The sequence below is a fragment of the Ambystoma mexicanum genome, chromosome 9 (genome assembly GCF_040938575.1).
Source record: "Ambystoma mexicanum isolate Mex_15411 chromosome 9, UKY_AmexF1_1, whole genome shotgun sequence".
Classification (NCBI taxonomy): Eukaryota; Metazoa; Chordata; class Amphibia; order Caudata; family Ambystomatidae; genus Ambystoma; species Ambystoma mexicanum.
In genome coordinates, this window is record NC_090931.1 from 1,290,910,605 (window position 1) to 1,290,930,159 (window position 19,555).

At 49.4% G+C, this 19,555-nt stretch overlaps 1 protein-coding gene across 1 annotated transcript in view; it reads left to right on the plus strand.

Moving 5' to 3' along the window:
• Positions 1 to 19,555, plus strand: part of OSBPL11 (oxysterol binding protein like 11) — a 719,530-nt gene that overhangs the window by 605,652 nt on the left and 94,323 nt on the right. The window contains exons 11-12 of the mRNA XM_069616637.1: positions 4,893 to 5,075; positions 8,534 to 8,687. Coding sequence (XP_069472738.1) covers positions 4,893 to 5,075; positions 8,534 to 8,687 — 337 coding nt within the window. The remainder of the gene's footprint in view (positions 1 to 4,892; positions 5,076 to 8,533; positions 8,688 to 19,555) is intronic.

Here is a 19,555-nt window from a genome sequence, read left to right on the forward strand (position 1 = left end):
CAGGGCTTAAAGACAGCCAGTCAGTAGGGAGCCTGGTAGCAGGAGAGGATCTCCCTAGCCAGTCCGATCCCTGGAGGAGGGTTATAAAAGGAGTATGTGTGATCCAAAGTAGGTGTTGCCTTTAGCCCATGTAGGAGGCACTGGTGATCCTGCTGCCCTTAGGAGCCTGGAGAGAACCTTTGTCTGTCTATGCTGGCTCTGTGGCACTATAAGCGTTGGGAACCCCTGAACATTTATGCCCCCCGGGAGGACTGGGAACCATTCAAGAGCAATTTTCCTCTCAATTGCAGTGCACCTCAAAATTGCTATGCCCCTGAAAACACAGTGAATCCTAAAATTGCTCTGAAACATGAAAATGTTACCTGAAAAAAACAGATAGTCTCTCTATTTTACTAATCTAGCACCCACAAGGGCAATGGAGCAGAAAAACACACATGCAAAACACTCCAATTAAAAACATTGAAAGTTGTATCCAGATGAGTTAAGACAAACCTCTGAGTGTGTTTTCATGTTAAGAGACAAGCTCTGTAAACCCTGGAACACTGTTCATCGTGTAATCCTGCAAACGGGTGAGAAGCTGAGACACTGTTGAAGCCCTGCAAACAACTGAGTTTGTGGAAGGACATGAACTTGGAGGCTTTGGGAATTCTGAGAAGCTGAGACTCCCTGGAAGTGCTGCAAAACATTGTGATGCCGTGAAGTGCTTTAAACCCCGATATCTTGTGAAGAGATGTTGTGCCCTAAAACACAATCGATCTTGAAAACCTTTGACTCTGTCGAAATCCTATGAGATGTTATGAACTAGCCAAGAACATTTGAACCCTGGACCCCTTAATTGTGAAAAGCGTTGGCACAAATTATAGGAAGCCATTGAGATGCTGCTAGGAGAACCTTTCTGAACACGAGTGTGGGGTTCAGAGAGACATTCTGTAGTAAGGTGCAGGGCTAGTCCCATGGGGTAGGCAAACCTCTCTATGGTGAATGTGACTGAGCAGCAATGGGGTAGGCAAACCTCTCTATGGTGAATGTGACTGAGCAGCAATGGGGTAGGCAAACCTCTCTATTGTGAATGATGTGACTGAGCAGCAATGGGGTAGACAAACCTCTCTATGGCAAATGTGACTGAGCAGCAATGGGGTAGGCAAACCTATCTATGGTGAATGTGACTGACCAGCTATGATTCACTATTTAAAGAAGTGTACAGTGGTGTCAAGTGCAGATCACACACACACAAAGGATACCAAATAAAGTATTGTCCACACAGCTATTTACTGAAAATACATATATTATTTAACATTATCTAGTAATAATAAAGTGCATTACGTCAAAAGCAATGGCAAGTTATCACAAAAATATATTCACACACAAAACACTACTGGTGTCTTAAGTGGACACCATGAACTCTGTAAACTAAAACAGTATTATAGTTTGAAATACAAATGAATACGCATACAGCTTAAAGTGAGGAGGCAAACCATGGTTAGACATATATTGGGATTTACAAATATAAAGCACATACTTGAAAGTCTGATTATTACTTAGAAAAGCCAGCCCTATCTCCTGAACAAGGGTTCACCAACTGAATTTCATAAGCAAGTAGTCGGTTTCATAAGAAACTTTAAAAGCAATATACATATTCTCCCCTAGGATTCGGGTAAGCTGAATCCAATAGCTAGAGTGTGGTTATTGTGAAAAACCAGGTGAGTTTGAACTTAAATTTCAAACGGATTGTGTCCTCTAACTCATTCCACATCTTTGACATGTAATGTCCACAGCTGTGCACATTACATGTCAAAGATGTGGAATGCGTTGGAGCAACATCCAGTCGAAAGAACGTTACCAGTTGGTAAGTAACTTGTTCGTCCCTCTAAAGAAGAAATGGCAGCCACTAATTTGTGAAGTCAAGAGGGAACCAATATGATCTTCCAACGTTCAAGATCCACAACCAAAGAGTCGTCGCAGCCTGGCTGTTGGTAAAAACTTCAGATGGATTTACGTGGTCCTACAGGGTCCACTAAAAGGCTATGGAACGGGTTCCCCCGGGGGGGGGGGGACCAGCAACTCTAGGTAAGTTAGACCAAGACCGATATAAAGGTTCTAAGGAGCAGAGGGCACCCCTTCTCTGTCAAATATTTTAAAAACTGTTGGATGGATTTACCCCAAACCAATCAAGAGATTTAAGTCCACTGTCCGTTGCATACCCTTTGTATACTTGGGAGAGACTGCTCAAGCTGATTGTTGCAGTGAAGAAGACTTATGGGTGCAGAGATGATCCAATTGTTTAGGACTGAGTCTGACTTGCGATGCTTCCAGTCTCCCCTTGAGGATTCACAGTGATGGTCCTCAGGGTCCCAACGAAGGACGACCTCAGATTGGAGTCTTACAATGCCCAAGAAGGCAAAGATGCAACTGGTGGTAAGCAGTCTTGAAGGCAGCCCTGAAGAACAAAGGGACTCTGCCCCAACCAGCTTAACTCAGCCTTCTGGCAGAAAGCAGCAGCTAAGTGATGAGCCAAGATGTTCCTCATTGATGCAATCAGCGGGGGAGCATCACTGATGCGTATTCAGTGTCATGACACAAAAGGAGGCCCTCAATCAGGGTATGCAGACCTTCTGGTCCGGAGTACATCACTGGTTCTACAAGCTTCAGGAGGGCACCAAAGGAGATGTTGGATGGTGAAACAGTTGTGCCCACTGTTTTTAGAGGGAGACACCTGGACATGTTTCCCCTGTTCGAGAGAGCTTGCTTTGCCTTACAAAAGTTAGCATTGACAATGGCAGGTTCAGTGGCCTCTTAGAATCCGCCTTGACGCCCTCGCTGCATGGGATACGGGTAGTTGTCAACTTGTGAATGACTCCATAACCTTACAGATATGTGCAAAGCTAGGCTGCAAGCTACCACAGCCCAATTCATAAGGAGACATGCGTAATTCAAACTCCTGGAGATTATGCAACCCTGGATAACCAGCTCAGAGACATACATAACATATCCCAGGATGTTGTGAATTGGGGTGTCTGGGACTGTTAGGACAGTTTTATCTGAAGTGCAACGAAGGGCTTAGTAAAGCCATACAACTGACAGTACAAAACTCCACTCTTGGTATAAGGCTGTACCAACTGAGTATATTGTAGTATACCAAGGGTTCAACAATTAGAAGTATTATTTAAAAAAAGGTTTATTATAAATACAATTAGGCCACAATACAAGTCAAGTCTTGGGGGTAAGTACTTTGTCATAGTCATAAACACATTATAAAAACACAACACAAGGCTTTAAAGTACACAGACCAACGCATAGCCCCTGTTCAGAAAACGAATAGCATTTCTAGGGAAGTCAGACCTTATCAAACACATTTAGTATAGGACACACCTATTCATGGGGATTAAAACCATCAGTTACCGCGGCAGTACCTTGGATAGGTATGAACAAACCATGCGGTCAAATGCATTTTCCGCGTCGATCGAGAGTAAAGCCAACTTTCGCTTGTGTTTGCGCGCCCAGGCCGATAAATCTATAGTTGGCCGAATGTTAATAGATGCTTGGCGTCTGGGTATAAACCTTGTTTGATAAGGTAGTACTAGGGCTGTTAGGAAGCAGGCTAGGTTTGTAGTCAGTACCTTTGAATAAAAATATTCCATTATCAATATGACCTAGAAACTTCTGGTGGGTACACCAGATCAAGCACTAAACTGTTCTCTGTTGGTGCCACTTTCTGCAAAGGAGTGTACAGCGTTGGGGTTTTGTGCCCACAGGTTTTTTTTATAAGCCCTTCTTACCAGTTGCATGATGGAAAATGTTAAAACAAAATGTCATTGTTCTGCTGGTGGTTACAAATTGTAATGGGCACCTCCTACTGATGTGCAATATCCTCAATTGGTTGTGGGCTATCGACTCTTGGGTGTGTGAACTACACTTGCCTTGGGGAAAATGACATTGCTTTGTGCTCTGGATTTCAAACTTCGGTCGGGCCAGCTCAACCCTTCACCACCCCCAGTTCCCTGATTGATAAATTGAGAAGCATGAGTGGCTAATCATAGTACAAAACAAAGGATGTTCTGGGAGTTCTTCAACTGGCATAAACAAGGGCCATTGACCTGTTCTTGGGTGGATGGCCCCCGTGAGAGTCTCAACCAAGTCTTTGCTCACTGTCCCTTTCACAAAGGAGAAATTTCCCTGCACATCAGTCATACTGCTCAGGGGTAGTCCATCACCGAAATGCAAGACAATTATCCTCTGAACAAGAGTACCAACAGCAACCCCAGACACGTGTTTCGGCATAGTCGGGCCTCATCGTGCCAGTAGAGGGACTCCCAGAACCCCCCCTGGTTTGCATATTAAGAAACTTTGGCTCTCACCCTAAGTTACCAGGGGAATCCAGACGTGGCTCACTGTTCTTAGAGAGGCACAGCTCCACCTCACAGATGAGGCCCTACTAGGCCGAAACACGTGTCTGGGGTTGCTGTTGGTACTCTTGTTCAGAGGATAATTGCCTAGCATATCGTTGCTGGACTGCTCCTGTGCAGGACAAAGACTGATGTGCAGGGACATTTCTCCTTTGTGAACGGGACAGTGAGCTAAAGACTTGGTAGAGAGACTCCCGGGTGCCATCCACCCAAGAAAAGGTCAATAGGCTGTATTCGTGCCAGTAGAGGGACTTCCAGAACCCCCCCTTTTTTGGCTCTTCATAGTGACCTTGATTGTTAAAGCATTTATAAGCAGGAGAAATCCAGCATGATGCCCTTGATCACCAAATGAATGGTGTTATCAGTGCGTCACTATCCTGTTGGTTAATGCGCCAAAACCTTTCCACGAATTTAGACTGGAGCTGCGATGCCTTTTCTCCTTCGAACTGCTTGTCTTTATTTAAAACGATGTTCTTGTTTGTTTTGTAGAGTTACCGCAGAAGTGAAGCACAATGCTTCAAATACCGTTTCCTGTAGAGTCCAGGGCGAGTGGAACAGTGTCTTGGAATTTACTTACAGCAATGGAGAAACAAAATGCATTGATCTAACGAAGTTACCGGTTACACGAAAGAGAGTCCGACCGATTGAACAGCAGGGAGCGTTTGAGTCCAGGCAAGTAAAGGCCTTCCACGCTAAAATATGAAATGTTAGTCTGTTCTCTTCAAGGTTTAACATAAGAACATGTTTTAAAAAAAATGCTTCAAATCTAACATTTAACATGAAATAGTTGAATAACTGAAATCAATTTCATGCAATATGGCAAATACCACTAATTACTTACCGTACTTTAGCTTCATGGTTTGATGATCGTTAATGGGTAATGAGAGCAAAGGAAAAAGAAAATGGTCTTCATTACAACTCTGGCAGTAGCCGTGCCTTTATTAAGGGCACGGCTGCCGCCGGAGTTGCATTTTTTCCGGCACCTGTGAATGGGCAGGAACCGGGTCATGCCGAGCTCGGCGGACCCGGTAATTGCCCATTTTCGGGTGCCGCAATCAAGGACGTCCCCATCCCCATTCTGCCCGATAGGGCTGAATGGGGATGGGGATGTCGGGGGCACTGGCACATTCACAATTGTGCCGGTGCATCCAACGTGCTCTGCTTGCGGGTGCCGTTACACCCACCAGGAAAAACCTGGCGGGTGAAGCGGCACCCGCGAGCAGAGCACGTAGTATGGCGCTCCGGGAACTACGGTACCAGCATGCTTACCGGTACCGTAGTTCCCAGACTGCCAGGGTCATAATGAGGCCCATTTTAAAGGGAACTTTCTGTTAGCGAATTAGGGTGTAGACTCCAAGAGTGCTCTCTACTGACCATTGATCACTCTTGATTGAGTTGTACATGGACGAGGATGATGTCAGGAGAACCAGATAAGATTACTTTGGTTCCGTCTACGCAGAGCAACATAAGTTTCATGATTCATTGGGGACATCTACATATAGTTGGGCTGTTCATTGGCTCATTGTGAGCATGAATAAATAAAACTTTGATTCTATTCGGAAAGCATAACCTCGCTTGACAAGATAAATGTATACCGTTAGTCCCAATATGGATTGAAACGTTTCATTTGCTCAAGAGAAAACCACCATCAGTAAATGCCACTTCCATGCCTGCCTGGCCAGAGACCTTGAAAACGGATTGCTGCCTTAAACAAGACAGTCCTTTATGAACAGTGAAATGTAGTTTTAACAACATAGTTCATAATATCATTCTCATGAATATGAACACAAGATGTGCGTCCAAGAAACCCATTAAATGAAACTTAATAGTATCAGAATTATTCTGATTGAACGCGAGAGCTCTATCAAGAGCCACACCTGAATTATGGTACTGTTAAGCTTTTCATTGTACAATGATGTATCGATAGGATTTTAACAGAGGAGCAAGTCTGCGTCCATACTTATACTTTGTTTTATGAGGAAAGCAGGCTGTCCATGAACATTTTGAATGGCGAAATGACTGCATTTTGTTTCTTTCTAATGCAGCGGGAGACCACCCAACCCCCTACACCTCGCCCCCACCTTAACTATTGACCTTGCCCCACACCTAAACTTTTTTTTAAAGTTCAAAAATTTCGCACAAAAGTTTGTCATTTCTCCATTCGAACTTTTATTGACTATAATTTCTGCGGATACCAGGAAAACATACTGCTGACCTTACGCAAGTTCAATTAACAAACACTAGATCGTGGAAAATATTTTCTTTGCTTTAACCTGAAATGTAAATCGGTTCCGCCCTACTTTCCATTAAAAAGTAAGCTAACGGGTGAAATGTACATATTTTTCCATTTGACAGAAACATGAATTTTAGGGTATTCCGCACACAAGATGGTACCACAGCAGTCTGCATAAAGCGGGCCTGTCCAGCAGCAGACCCTCCAAATGATCTGACATTATTCCAACAGTCCTCTAGACACCTCCAGGCCCATGTCCTTTTTTTATAATGTATATTGCTTTCCCCCCAGTATTCCTAATGGAATAGTAATTCTCCTTCCAGCCGGCAGGTGGGCTATAGGGTGGCTTATGGAGCTATGTTCTTTGTTACCATGCATAATGGGCCACGTTACCCCAGCATAGCTTCTTGTGCATTTGAGCCACACAGGCATGTTCTGTCTCCTTTCCATGATCAAGCACAGTAGGCAACCGTTTGCAACCAAATTGGACACAATGCGATCTTGCTACGAGGCGAGGATTCTGTCTAATAAGCATTTCTTTAATGACTAAAACCAGTGCATATTGCTGGTGTTTTCCAGGCTTGTGACCTGGTCCATTATCAACAAAATGGCCTTCGTCTTCCATCCTTATTTGTGTAGCAAGTTTCCTATTTTGCTTTTCAGATGGCTAATATGAATTAGGTAAAGTTGTAGGAGACAAAGTACCAGCCTGGCACAACACATGCGACATTGCTCTGCTATTTCTGCCTGACCATGCTTCAATAGTTGGCTGAAAGCACACGTGTAAAAACCACAGTGCTCATTAATTTCAGGCCGCACAAGTGGTTCATGATGCCACGCAGAATGAATGGATCAATACATGTATTTTTATCCACTTGTTGGCCACTTGTATCTGCCCCAGAAACATTAAGCACGCATTTTCTGCCTTGGCAACTGTTTTACTTTTGCTGTTATTCCCCAAATAGTCCCCGGCTGGGGTAAGGGAAGTTATTTTGTAACCGCATCCACAATATTCTCCTGCAGAACAATTTTCAGATGTTTAAGAGTAGGACTTTGCTGAGATGTTTCCAGGTTTGTGACTGTAATCGTCAATTACAATAAAATAACTTTAGCCCGTTCTTTTCCTTAGACCGTTCATGTTCCCATTCTTACCCATTATACTTTAGCTATTCCAAAGTCCATTCTGTTTGGTGTAATAACAAGTGCAAAAAAAAGCTAACCATGCATCACTGTCCCTTGACACAAGCGTTGATGATAATCAGAATGCTTTCCACTGGGTGAGCGCGGAGCTGACAAAGTGGAAATGTCACTATTTTATTACACTGCATGTTACCTCCCTGATTAAGTGAACCCCATATTGCTGTTATTCTGCTGAACACTATTGGGGAGTGGACCATGTGAAAAGCCGACATTGTCAGGCAATAACTTTTAAGCAGTTTTCACAGTTTTACACGTATCGACCAACTTGCTAGCAGTCTCATCTGAAGCCACCATCTGAATTGTACAAACCTGCTTAGATAATGCCTCCTTTGCTCTTAACGCTTGCAGCAATTCATGTAGGACAAAACCCTGAGTCGAATTTGCTTGACTTGGAGTCCGTGAGCCTGAGGTTAGTTTTGACAACATCTACGTTTTTACCATGCCTATCTTGGAAGCCTATCGAGGCCGTCCCTTCTGAACAGAATTTGGCCTTGTTCTGTGGATGAAACAAAAACATCAGATTGCAATGCGCAAAAGGTCCAGTAATGAAGTTAAATATAAAGGATGCCATTGACTAGAAAGGTCCATTGTTTTGTGTAGTTCTGAAAAGCAAATACCATTGATTGAGCTCGCTTTTTTTCTTTATTCGTTTTTTAGCGCGCAATGTAAAATGTTAAAAACATGCTTCTTATTCCAGGCGATTGTGGAAACATGTTACAGCGTCTTTGGGTGAAGCCGACATTGATAAAGCAACTGAGCACAAGCGATGTCTAGAGGAACGCCAGCGCACCGAAGAGAGGAACCGCACTGAAACCGAAACTTCGTGGCGCACCAAATACTTTGCTAAAGAAGTAAGTCCCCAATTGCATTGGTGGTGTTGGACCCAAACACGCAACCAACAGTTGGAGTGCTTTAAAGGATTTATGAAGTCAAGCATGTGGGAGTGGACTTCTCCAAATAGCTTTATAAGACAAGTCATACAGCCACATCAATATAAATACAATCCAATTGTAACATCACAAAATCCATTACAACTCAATAAATGCATGAAAAATAATTGATTCAAAAGAATATTTAAAACATTCCAATACAGTGTGTAAATGTGCCGTTAATTCATTGTTGCAACAATCAAGTAGTAACATGAGCAACATTGGCTTCCTTACTGAATGGATATCAATGTATTCTTAGTTACCCAAGCTTTATCCATGAATTTTGACACAGCAATAATTATTCAACTTCTCCAGCATGGGGTCTGGCATGGATTCACATGCTCATGAATATTCCCCGTCGTCAGGCCGGGAATCCTCGGTATAGAAAAAAATCAGTATCAGTTTCGTTTCTGATCTGTCTTTCTTAGTAGTAACCAATCACTGGTCTCTGGGTCATACTGCCCCCAGCCAATGACTGCCCTCTCCCTAAGCCCCGCCCCTGGCAGCCACCCTCAGAACGGTCGGGCTCCTTGGCTGCCAGGCAGGGCGCATCCTCCCCGGCGCCATCAACCACGAGCCAACCCTCTGGCTCGGGTAAGAGGAAGTACGAGAACCCGGCGAAGCTTCTGGAGAGGCCCCGGTCGATCTCGAAGATTCTGGCAGAGGGGGAGCGAGGCTCGGACCCTCCCCCCAAGGTGAAGGCCCCAGGCGTCCAGAAGGTGACAATGGCCTTAATTCACCCTGCTAAGACCTCGATTGAGTATGTCGCCGCGGCCCTGGCTCAGCCTGTGGAGGCTACACCAGTGGGTACCTCAGAGTAGTCTTTCAGGCCCATTGAGAAGACCCCCACGAAGTCCTCGTTGGAAAAGGTGGGGGAGGGGCTGGTGGCCATCGTGGATAAGGACACGACCTCTGAAGAAGAGCTCATCGAAGTCGTGGAAGAGGCCCAGCCCATCGGGAGGGATCCCGACGAGGGCGATGAGAGCAACGGGGTCGCCGACAAGGCTCCTCAAGAGCCCTCGCGCCCGTCGTTTCCAGCGCCGCAGGACACTTCGGCGGCCATTTTGTCAGCGATTCAGTCCTTGTGTTCGGAGATAAGGACAAGGTTGCCCCTACCCCCGACGGAGGTACCTGAGCCAGACCCGACGGGGGAACCGGAGCCAGGACCTTCGGAAAGTCCACCGCATAAGAGGACGCCGCCGCATCCTACGCCACCTCTCCCACCTCTGCGGCCTGCTCTGCCTTCCCCCCTGTCTACTACCCACGGGGATGATACAGGCACGGACACGGCTACGACAGGTACAGATGACGATGGAGGCGACGACGGGACGTGCCCCTGTCGCCCCCTGCTCGGGCGTCCCCGCCCGACGAGATTGGATCCTTTCATGCCATGATTTGCAGGGCATCCGAGCTCTTCCAGCTCTGCCCAGAAGAGAAGAAGGAAGGGTTCCTTTACCAACGGTGCAAGGCTAAAAGGAAGACGGTCCTCACCGTACCGCTTCTTGATGACATCTGGGATGAGGGGCTCGCCCTCCTCAAGAACCCTGCCACGGCGCCGGCAAAGAGGGACCGGTACGAGAAGTAGTACCGGGTCCCAGACGCTGCCCCCCTTGTGCCTTCGGGCGCAACCTACCCCGGATTCGGTCATCTCGGCGGCGGCAAAGAAGAAAGCTGGGGGGGGCCTCGACATCAACTTCCCCGCCGGACGGCGAGGGCAGGAAGTTGGACACGATGGGATGGCGGATCATCTCATCCGCAGCGACGACTATCAAGGCGGCCAACGCCCTGGCTATCGTAGCCTGCTACGACAGGGAGTTTGGTTCAAATTCGCCCCTCTGTTGGACTACCTTCCGGACGCCAAAAGGGCTGAGGCCCTTGAAATCCTACAGGAGGGTGAGATTGCTTTGGACCACGCCATCACGGTTACAACGGACATCGCCGACACCGGTTTCCGCCAGTTGGGCAACAGCGTTTGCTTGAGACGACGAGGATGGCTCAAGGCCACGGATTTCCGCCAGGACGTACAAACCAAGGTTTTGGACATGCCCTTCGACGGGAACAGCCTGTTTGGGAAGGCGGTTGATGAGTCCCTTCAGGCCATCAAGACAGACAGAGACTGCCCGGGCACTGGGAGTGCTCCAATAACGACGGCCGTCCTTTCGGAGCTCCGGAGGCAGAAAAGGTGCCTCCAAGGGATCCTGCAGTGGCTCCTCCACATAGCGCCAAACGGCAAGATCTTCGTCCCAGGAAGCCTACAGGGGACGCGGCAAGTCAGGTGATGCCCGTCGTCGTCGACGGGGAGGTAAAGGAGGCAAGGCGGCCTCCAAACAAGATTGAACTGACCGTGGGTCGGGCCCCCGCCGAAGCACCCCGATGGGAGGCCGGCTGGCGAGGTTCGTCAGCGTGTGGGAGTCCATCTCCACCGACTGTTGGGTGCTGGACGCCCTGGCCCAAGGGCACGCCCTCGAGTTTCAGAAGAAGTGCCCTCGCGTTCCACCCGTGGCCAGGAAGGAAAATCACGTCCCTCAACTACTGTTGGAAGTAAGGGCGATGCTCAAGAAGGGTGCCATCGAGCTCGTCCCAAAAAGGCTTCGGGGCTCCGGAGTTTACTCAAGGTACTTCCTCGTAAAAAAGAAGACAGGAGGATGGCGCCCCATCCTGGACCTATGACGACTGAACAAGTACATCAAGGCACAGAAGTTCCGTATGGTCACCCTCCAGCACGTGCTGGGACAGCTGGAGGAGGGCGATTTCCTGTCGTCGTTGGACTTGGAGGATGCGTACTTCCACATCCCCATTCTAAAAAGACACCGAAAGTTCCTCAGGTTCGTGGTCCAAGGGCGGCACTACCAGTTCAAAGCCCTCCCATTCAGATTGAAGTCGGCACCCAGGGTGTTCACCAAGTGCCTCGCACCGGTGGCGGCGCGGCTGTGCCTACAGGGGATCCACGTCTACCCCTACCTGGACGACTCTTTCATCCGGGCAAGGACAAGGGAGCTCGCCGTGGAGCACACTGCGAAGACCGTCCAGCTGCTCATGGACCTGGGATTCTCAGACAACTGTTTCTGGGAGCCAAGCTCGACACAGTGGCGCGGCTGGCCTCGCCCTCGGAGGAAAGGACCAGGGCCATTCTGGGCAAGGTACAGCGTCTGCTGGCCACGGACATGGCCAGGGTAAGATCTATCAAATCCCTCCTCGGGATGATGTCCTCCTGCATTTATCTGGTGCGCCTTTGCAGGCTTCGGATGCGCCCCTTACAAGAGTTCCTCGACGCCCGCTGGGTCCAGTCGACGGGCAGCTTCGAGGACAGGATCCCTCTCAATGAGACGTTCCGTCAGGCGATCCGGTGGTGGGGTACCCGCTCCCATCTGTCGGCGGGCACGGACTTTCAGACCCCAGCTCACCAGGTGACGGTGACGACGGACGCCTCCCTGGAAGGTTGGGGAGCGCACTCCGGAGATCTTCACGCGAGAGGCCTTTGGCTCCCGGAGGAGAAGTCTCTCCACATCAACATCTTGGAGCTCCGCGTAGTGTTCTGGGCCCTCAGGTCCCTTCTGCCGTCCCTCAATGGCAAGGTGGTGAGCATCTTCACCGACAACACCACCACGATGTTCTACATCCGGAAGCAGGGCGGAACCAGGTCCCCTGCCCTATCCAAGGAAGTCTAGGATCTGTGGCATTGGGCCGTCGCCCAGGGGATGTTTCTGGTGCCTCTTCATCTGGCAGGAATAAAGAACACAATCGCTGACTCACTCAGCAGGGAGCTGCGCTCGTGCCACGAGTGGGAACTGCGCCAGGATCAAGTGGATCCACTCTTCCGACGATGGGGCGAAACCCAAATCGATCTCTTCGCGATGGCGGCGAATTCCAAGTGCCAGAGGTTCGCCAGCAGGTTCCCCCAGCCGAGGAGCATGGGCGATGCTTTCTCGTTCCCCTGGGACGGCCTATTTCTCTATGCGTTCCGTCCGCTGCCGTTGCTGCTCCGGCTCATCAACCAGCTCAAGAGGTCCCGGTGCAGGATGATCCTCGTCGTACCTGTCTGGTGTGCCCCTGCTGGACATCTGCAGGGCTGCTACATGGAGGTCGACACACACCTTCACAAGATTCTACTGCGTCGATCGGGACTCCAGGGAGGAGTCCAGGGTCGGCCAAGCAGTGCTGCGCAACCTGTTCGCTTAAGGTGAGCCTGGTGAGGAGGTAAGAGATGCTTAATGTTGAGTTGTTGTATTACTTAATGTTGAGCCTGTTGCCACCTCCCGTGGTTGTGCATGTGTGTACTGCTATGTATTCTCTTATTCATGAGCATGTGAATCCATGCCAGACCCCATGCTGGAGAAGGAACACGTTACTTACCTGTAACTGTTGTTCTCCAGCATGGGTCTGGCATGGATTCACATGCGAACCCTCCCGCCTACCCCTCTGTGGCTCTTCACTTGTTCATACTGCCACTTTACGTGCTACCAAATCTGAGGATTGCTGCCAGGGGTGGGGCTTAGGGAGAGGGCAGTCATTGGCTTGGGGCAGTATGACCCAGAGACCAGTGATTGGTTACTACTAAAAAGACAGATCAGAAACGAAACTGATACTGATTTTTTTTTCTATACCGAGGATTCCCGGCCTGACGATGGGGAATATTCACGAGCATGTGAATCCATGCCAGATCCATGCTGGAGAACAGTTACAGGTAAGTAACTTGTTCCTTTTTTCTGTGAATCTACACATGAGTGTCACATCATTTAGATGCCGAATGTTGTTCTGACGTAGAATGGGTTTTAGGTATGTACCTTGGACAAGAGAAGAGAAAATGTCATGGCAAATCGGGAAAGCAGCAGCAGAAATCATATTCCAAGTGAATATTAGGTACTCAAGATGTAACGTACCTAGCCAGAATCTTCTAAATAACATATGTGCCAATGCCGGCTGGACCCCAATATAAGTATCTCTCCTACCCAAATTCTTGTATACTGATCCAGTAAGATGATGCTTGCGACCGAGATTCTAGTGTGCCATAGCTCTCGTCTTCAAGTGGCCTGGGTTTTTCAAATGTGTTTGAACCACGGCAGATTCCGTCCGACTACCTGATCTTCAGGTAGGTGGACCTCAGGTGGATTCAGGCTACCTAATCTTCAAAGCTTCCCTGTATCTTCCTATGTGTGGCGAAGACGACAAGCGCACCCAGCATAATACTGGTCTTAGCTCTTCATCATCCAGTATAAGCTTCTGGTTTATTTCATTGTGTAGGATCGTATTCAGGGTTCTTTGTAGCAGATAAAATACCGTTTTTAAGAAGTTTCCAAGGTGACGGATAAGCACGTGGCTGAGCCTCCTAGCCCGGCAGCCATCTTGATTTCGGATCGGGGCCCACCCATCCTCTCGTCCACTGAGTGCGCCATGCAAGAAGGTCCCAGTCCCACTCCCTCTGGCAGTGGTGGTGGCCTTTGTTACAGGCGGTTGGTAACCGCAGGGGTACAATAACCTTCACATCCTTACAGCTACAATCCACAGCCTCTGCAGCGCTTCAATCAGGAACGAAGGCCCAGTGCCTCGGAGCGTCGGCCCCCTCGGGATCCGGTAGCTTGCAAGGATTCTTCTTCGAGCGCTTCCTCCTTATGCGTTCCCTGCAGATGACAGGGCTTCTCAAGGATATAGTGAAGGAAGTAATCTGGTTATCTCTCTCAAGCCTCCTCCTATGGGCCCTCTGCCAGTTCCTCCGGCGCTACCAGTGCTTGTCCCTCCTCTGGTCCAGGCCCTTCTGGTGGTGTCCTTCCCCTGTACCACCAACGCCTATCCCCTCAGCCTTGGGATCTGTCTTCGGATCCTCATCAGGGGCTGACCCCGCTGGCAGCTGTGTCCCAGGGCCTGGACTCTCCACTCTCTGGAAAAAAGGGGAGGAGGGAAGATGATGACAAACCCTCGGCCTTTGACCGCCTTCAGGGCTTTGCAGAGTCCTTGGAGGGCGGGGGGAAGGTCTTTGAGCCAGAGGAGGCCCCCCAGGAATTGGGAGTGCTAGCAGAGGTTTTGGGCAAATGCACCACGAGCCCTTCAGGGCATTCCTCTCCAAAAGGATGTCCTGCGGGTGGCGAGGAAGATCTCGGAGAAGCCAAAGGACCAACGCCCAGATGAACAAGAAGTTAGACGGCAGATTCAGGATGCTAGATGGAGAGCCAGTCCTCCTGGCCTCCCAACCCCAGCATCACTCTTCAGTGGTGGACGCGGCCTCGCTCTATTCTAAACCATCGTGTAGGGCAAGGTCTTTAGGTCTTTTGGCAAATGGTGCTATGGCCTCTCAGGGCTGCATTTGCAGCAGGCGAATGCAGACGCCCTGCTAACCACGGCAAACCAGAAGCTGTGGCGAGAGCTCTGGGAGAGGGCGTAGGACCTTTGGAGAGGCAGGCAGCATTCAAAGCCAGCCTGGCAGACGCCCTGGCGATTGCGCGGGACCTCATGGAGTCTTCGATCTCCCACATCGACACAGCCAGTAGAAGACTGTGCTTGGGGGTCGGGATGAGATGAACGGCGTGGATGCATGCCACTAGGTTTTCATCAGATGTGCAAGAACGAATCCTGAATCTGCCTTTCGAGAGCGCTGACCTTTTTCATTCGTCCACTGATGAGTTGACAAAGAAGACGACTTCCGTTTAAACTGCCATGTCCTTGGCCATCCTGACTAAGCCAGGACAGAAGTTCTTTCCTCAGTCTCGGGGCAGGACCGACTTCAAAACCCACGTTTTCACCGGCTTCAAGGGTTTTTGGGGCCACGGTGCACAAAGGCCTGACGGGTCGCCCAGTGACCACAGGAGGAAGCAGCAGAGGACTTTGCATGTTTCTTTCCACTCCCCCTCCTCTGCTCCCACCTCAGCTGCCAAGAAGCGGTGATCTCAGTCAGGGAGCACAGCTCGCCTGTAGGGGCCTGGCTGGCCTTCTTCCAGGACAACTGGAAGCATTATTTCGAGAGTCCTTTGATCCTTTCTATAGTCTCAACAGGCTTCAGTCTTCCTTTTCCTCTACCATCCTCTCCTCCTCTCAGTCGTATAGGGTCCCCGTGCCTTTTATGGGAGATCCTTTCTCTTTTGGAGATGCAGGCGGTGGAACCGGTTCCTCAGTCAGACAGGGGCTCAGGCTTCTACTCCAGGATCTTTGCGGTACCCAAGAAAAATCAGGCTGGCTCGAGGGTAGTCCTGGACCCGTCATCTCCCAACCTGTCTTTACCGCTCAAACGCTTCAAGATGTTTACTTCTGTGCGCATAGCAGAGTCTCTTTGCACAGTGGACTTGATGTGTTCCCTAGACCTCAAGGATGCAGATCTTCATGTCCCCATCTACCAGCCGCATTGGACATTTCTACGGTTCACAAATGTCGTACCACTTCCAGCACAAGGTGCTGCCTTTCTTCCTCAATTCGGCTCCTCGTGTGTTCACAAATCTGATGAATGCTCTGTGGCTGGTCTCCTCCGCCTGGACAACCTTTCTACACTTCCTTTTCTGGACGACTGGCTGGTCAGGGCCAGCTCACCCGAGGGGGCTATGCACTCCTGCCAATGGCTGGCGTACATTCCTCACCAGCTGGGTTTTTCCAGCGACCAGCGGAAGTCGCAGCTGACTCCCCCCCCCCCCCCGGGATTTGGTGTTCCTTGGAGTGCGCTGGGATACAACTGTGCAGTGGGTGTTCTCGAAGCCTGAGAGGCTCCTCTACCTCCACAAAGCGATGGGGCACTTTCTGGCCAACTCGGCCACCTTAGCATGGTGATTACAGCACCTTCTGGAACTGATGGCATCTTGCGTGCTCACGGTCCAGCACGCCTGCCTCAAGATGAGGCGCCTCCAGCTCCACCTGGCGGCCAATTGGGTCCAGGAAACGGGGTCGCAGTAGGACATGATCCCAATCCCTCCCCTGCTCTTCTTCCTGGATCTTCGCTAGTGCCTGATGGACTGCAATGTGGCAGTGGGAGCCCCCTTTACGTGACAGGAGCCCACACTGGTTGTGACGACAGATTCATCGCTGTCGGACTGGGGGGGGGGGCTACTCCATTCATGGCGCATGGTCCAGGGCAGAGGCCCTTCTGCATATCAATCTACTTGAACTCAGGGTGGTGGGCTTGGTGCTCAAGGCTCATCTGCCTCATCAGCGGCACTGCTGACCTGGTCAAGACCGACAACTTCACAACAATGTTTTACTTGAATAATCAGGGTGACACCCATTCCCCCTCCTGTGTATGGAGGTGGTGGCGATCTGGCAATGGGCCCTTATGGAAGGGATTTGCGTTTCAGCGGTCCATTTCCAAGGGGACAGCAATACGGAAGCGGACCAGCGTTTGACACCTACAAGTGGGAGTTACACATCAACTCCTTGTTGCCCCTGTTCCAGAGATGGGGGCTTCTGGATCTGGACTTGTTTGCAACTCCTCTAAAATCCAAGTGCCCCTGCTTTGCCTCTTGGGTAGGCCCGGGGTCAGGGGTCTCTGGTGGACACGTTCCAGCTCTACTGGCACAGCCACAGGTGCTTTGTGTTTCTTTCTTCTCCTCCTCCTCCTCCTCTGTTGCTCCAGAAGACCCTCTGCAAGTCCTGGGCTTCGTTGGGCTGCAGCCTCATCCTGATAGCCCTGCACTGGCCATTGAGGGCCTGGTTCTCGGATCTACTGCAGTCGTGCTCCCAGGGATCAGTCCATCTTCTGATCCCCTGCAAGGGGCTTCCTGACGTAGCATGGCGGGGCGGTGGAGCACCCGGACCCGGCCAGGCTGGCCCTAGCAGCCTTGCTCCTGACCAGCTGAAACTCCACCATACTCGGTTTTCTGAGGACAACTGGAACATCATTCAGGACAGGAGGCCCTATATACAGGCCCAGTAAAAGAGCAAGTGGGTGAGATTCTGCCACTGGGCTAGCAGCAAGGGGATTGATTCGCCCCCCACCCCCCCTTACCTGCTGCCTGGAGGACATACTAGCCTTTTCCGCATATCTGACTGTTTCCGGCATTCAGGTCGACACCTGCCACACCTATCTGGTGGCCATTGGGCCTATAAGAACTCCTCAGGGCACGGTTTCTCAGCAGCCAACCTGGTGGTTAAGGCCCACCTCAAGGGGTTGTCCATGCTTTTTCCTCCAGTGTCTAGACCTCACCCGGTCTGGGGCCTCAACGTAGTTCTTGCGGCGCAGGCCATTTGAGGCGATTTCAGGCTGGTCACACTAAAGACAGTGTTGCTGGTGGCACTCAGAGGGTCAGCGAGCTGCAGGGTCTATCTTCATGCGATCCCTTCACTATGTTTCACAGTGACAAGGTCATCTTGTGCGCTCAGCCTAATTTATTGCCCAATGTGGTCACTCCATTACATTAAAATATATTTATTTCAAACTTTTTTTTATTGGCATTTGTTGTACAGTACAGTTTACTTTTTAACCTTGAGCATCATTGCTGTAACTTTGTATGATAGATTTCCAACAAAAAATCTACAATAAACAGTAACTGTCTTCTACTGTAGCAGGCTGATTTATCCACTCTGTAGTTATGGGGATGTATTTCCAGTCCAAATTTAATAGGCGTAAGTGTGACAGTTTAGCCGGGTTATCGCCCTATTGATGTCTTTGTATCGGCAAATGTACATTCGTTCTTATTCATGTGTCCAGGGGGCTTATCAGACGGAAGGAACATGTCCCTTATTAGGGCTATCCATGCTTCAAATGTGACACTAATATCAGCATTTCCAACAGTCCCTGCTCCCCAAGCCTCTGTTTCCGCTTTAGCCCATCTCTCCATTTCTGATTTCCACCTAGCGTATTGTGCCCCCCCTCGATTTCCATGCCATCGCTATTGCTCTCTTTGCTAGATACATACCATACCCATGATTTTCAATATGTACTTTAATTTGCTTAGTCTGGGTTAAGTGCCCAGGAGACATTCCTTCGGCGACCATTCATACCTGCTGACTCCAGCATCTGTGCATGTTTGTTTGATTTTTGCCCAGAAATGTTTTATCTTCATGCATCCCCAGAACATATGCATTAGGTCAGCTTCTTCGTTACCACACCACGGACATGCCGGCCTGATGCGTTAGTTGAAGCTCGCCACCCTCATAGTGGTCATATACCTTCTATACAAGACATTCATCTGTATCAATCTGAATCCTGCGTTCCTGGACGCTTCTTTGGGGTGTATCAGTGCCCTTTCCCATTCCTTTTCTGTAATGTCTACTCCTAGATCCTTCTCCCATTTAGCCTTCAGTGTGCTGAGCGAGGATTGGGCCTGTAATTTAGTTGGGTGTACAGTCTCGACACCGGCCGCTATCCATTGCTCAGGTTATACATTTCTGTCATCGGAGGGTTCACCTCTGGTTCTTCCGGCCACTCACCCATGTTCTTTTTAGCTGTTAGTTTTAGCCTCAGATACCATAAAAATTGCCCTCTTGGTAACCCTTCCTTCTCATGCAATGATTCAAGGTTTTTAAATAACATCTCCTCATACATGTTCCCCCAGGTGTACAAGCCCAGCCTTTCCCAGCTTCTTATTGTGTGGAGGTCCTTGTTTCCTACTCCTGACTCCGCCAGTAGTGGCATATCGGGCGAGTATGGATGCACCAGGTGTAGGAATGATTTGACCCTGCTCCATATTAGCCTGCCTAGTGTCACCAGCATAGGGTCCTGTCTCGAGTGGTTTTGTGGGGACGATAGAATTTCTTTCTAGTACATTGGAGAAATCAAATCGCGCAGGAGTCTCGTTTCTGCGGTTACATCATCAGACAGCCACCTTGTTATATGGCGGAGTTGTGACGCCAGGTAATACTTTTCGAAGTCAGAGAGT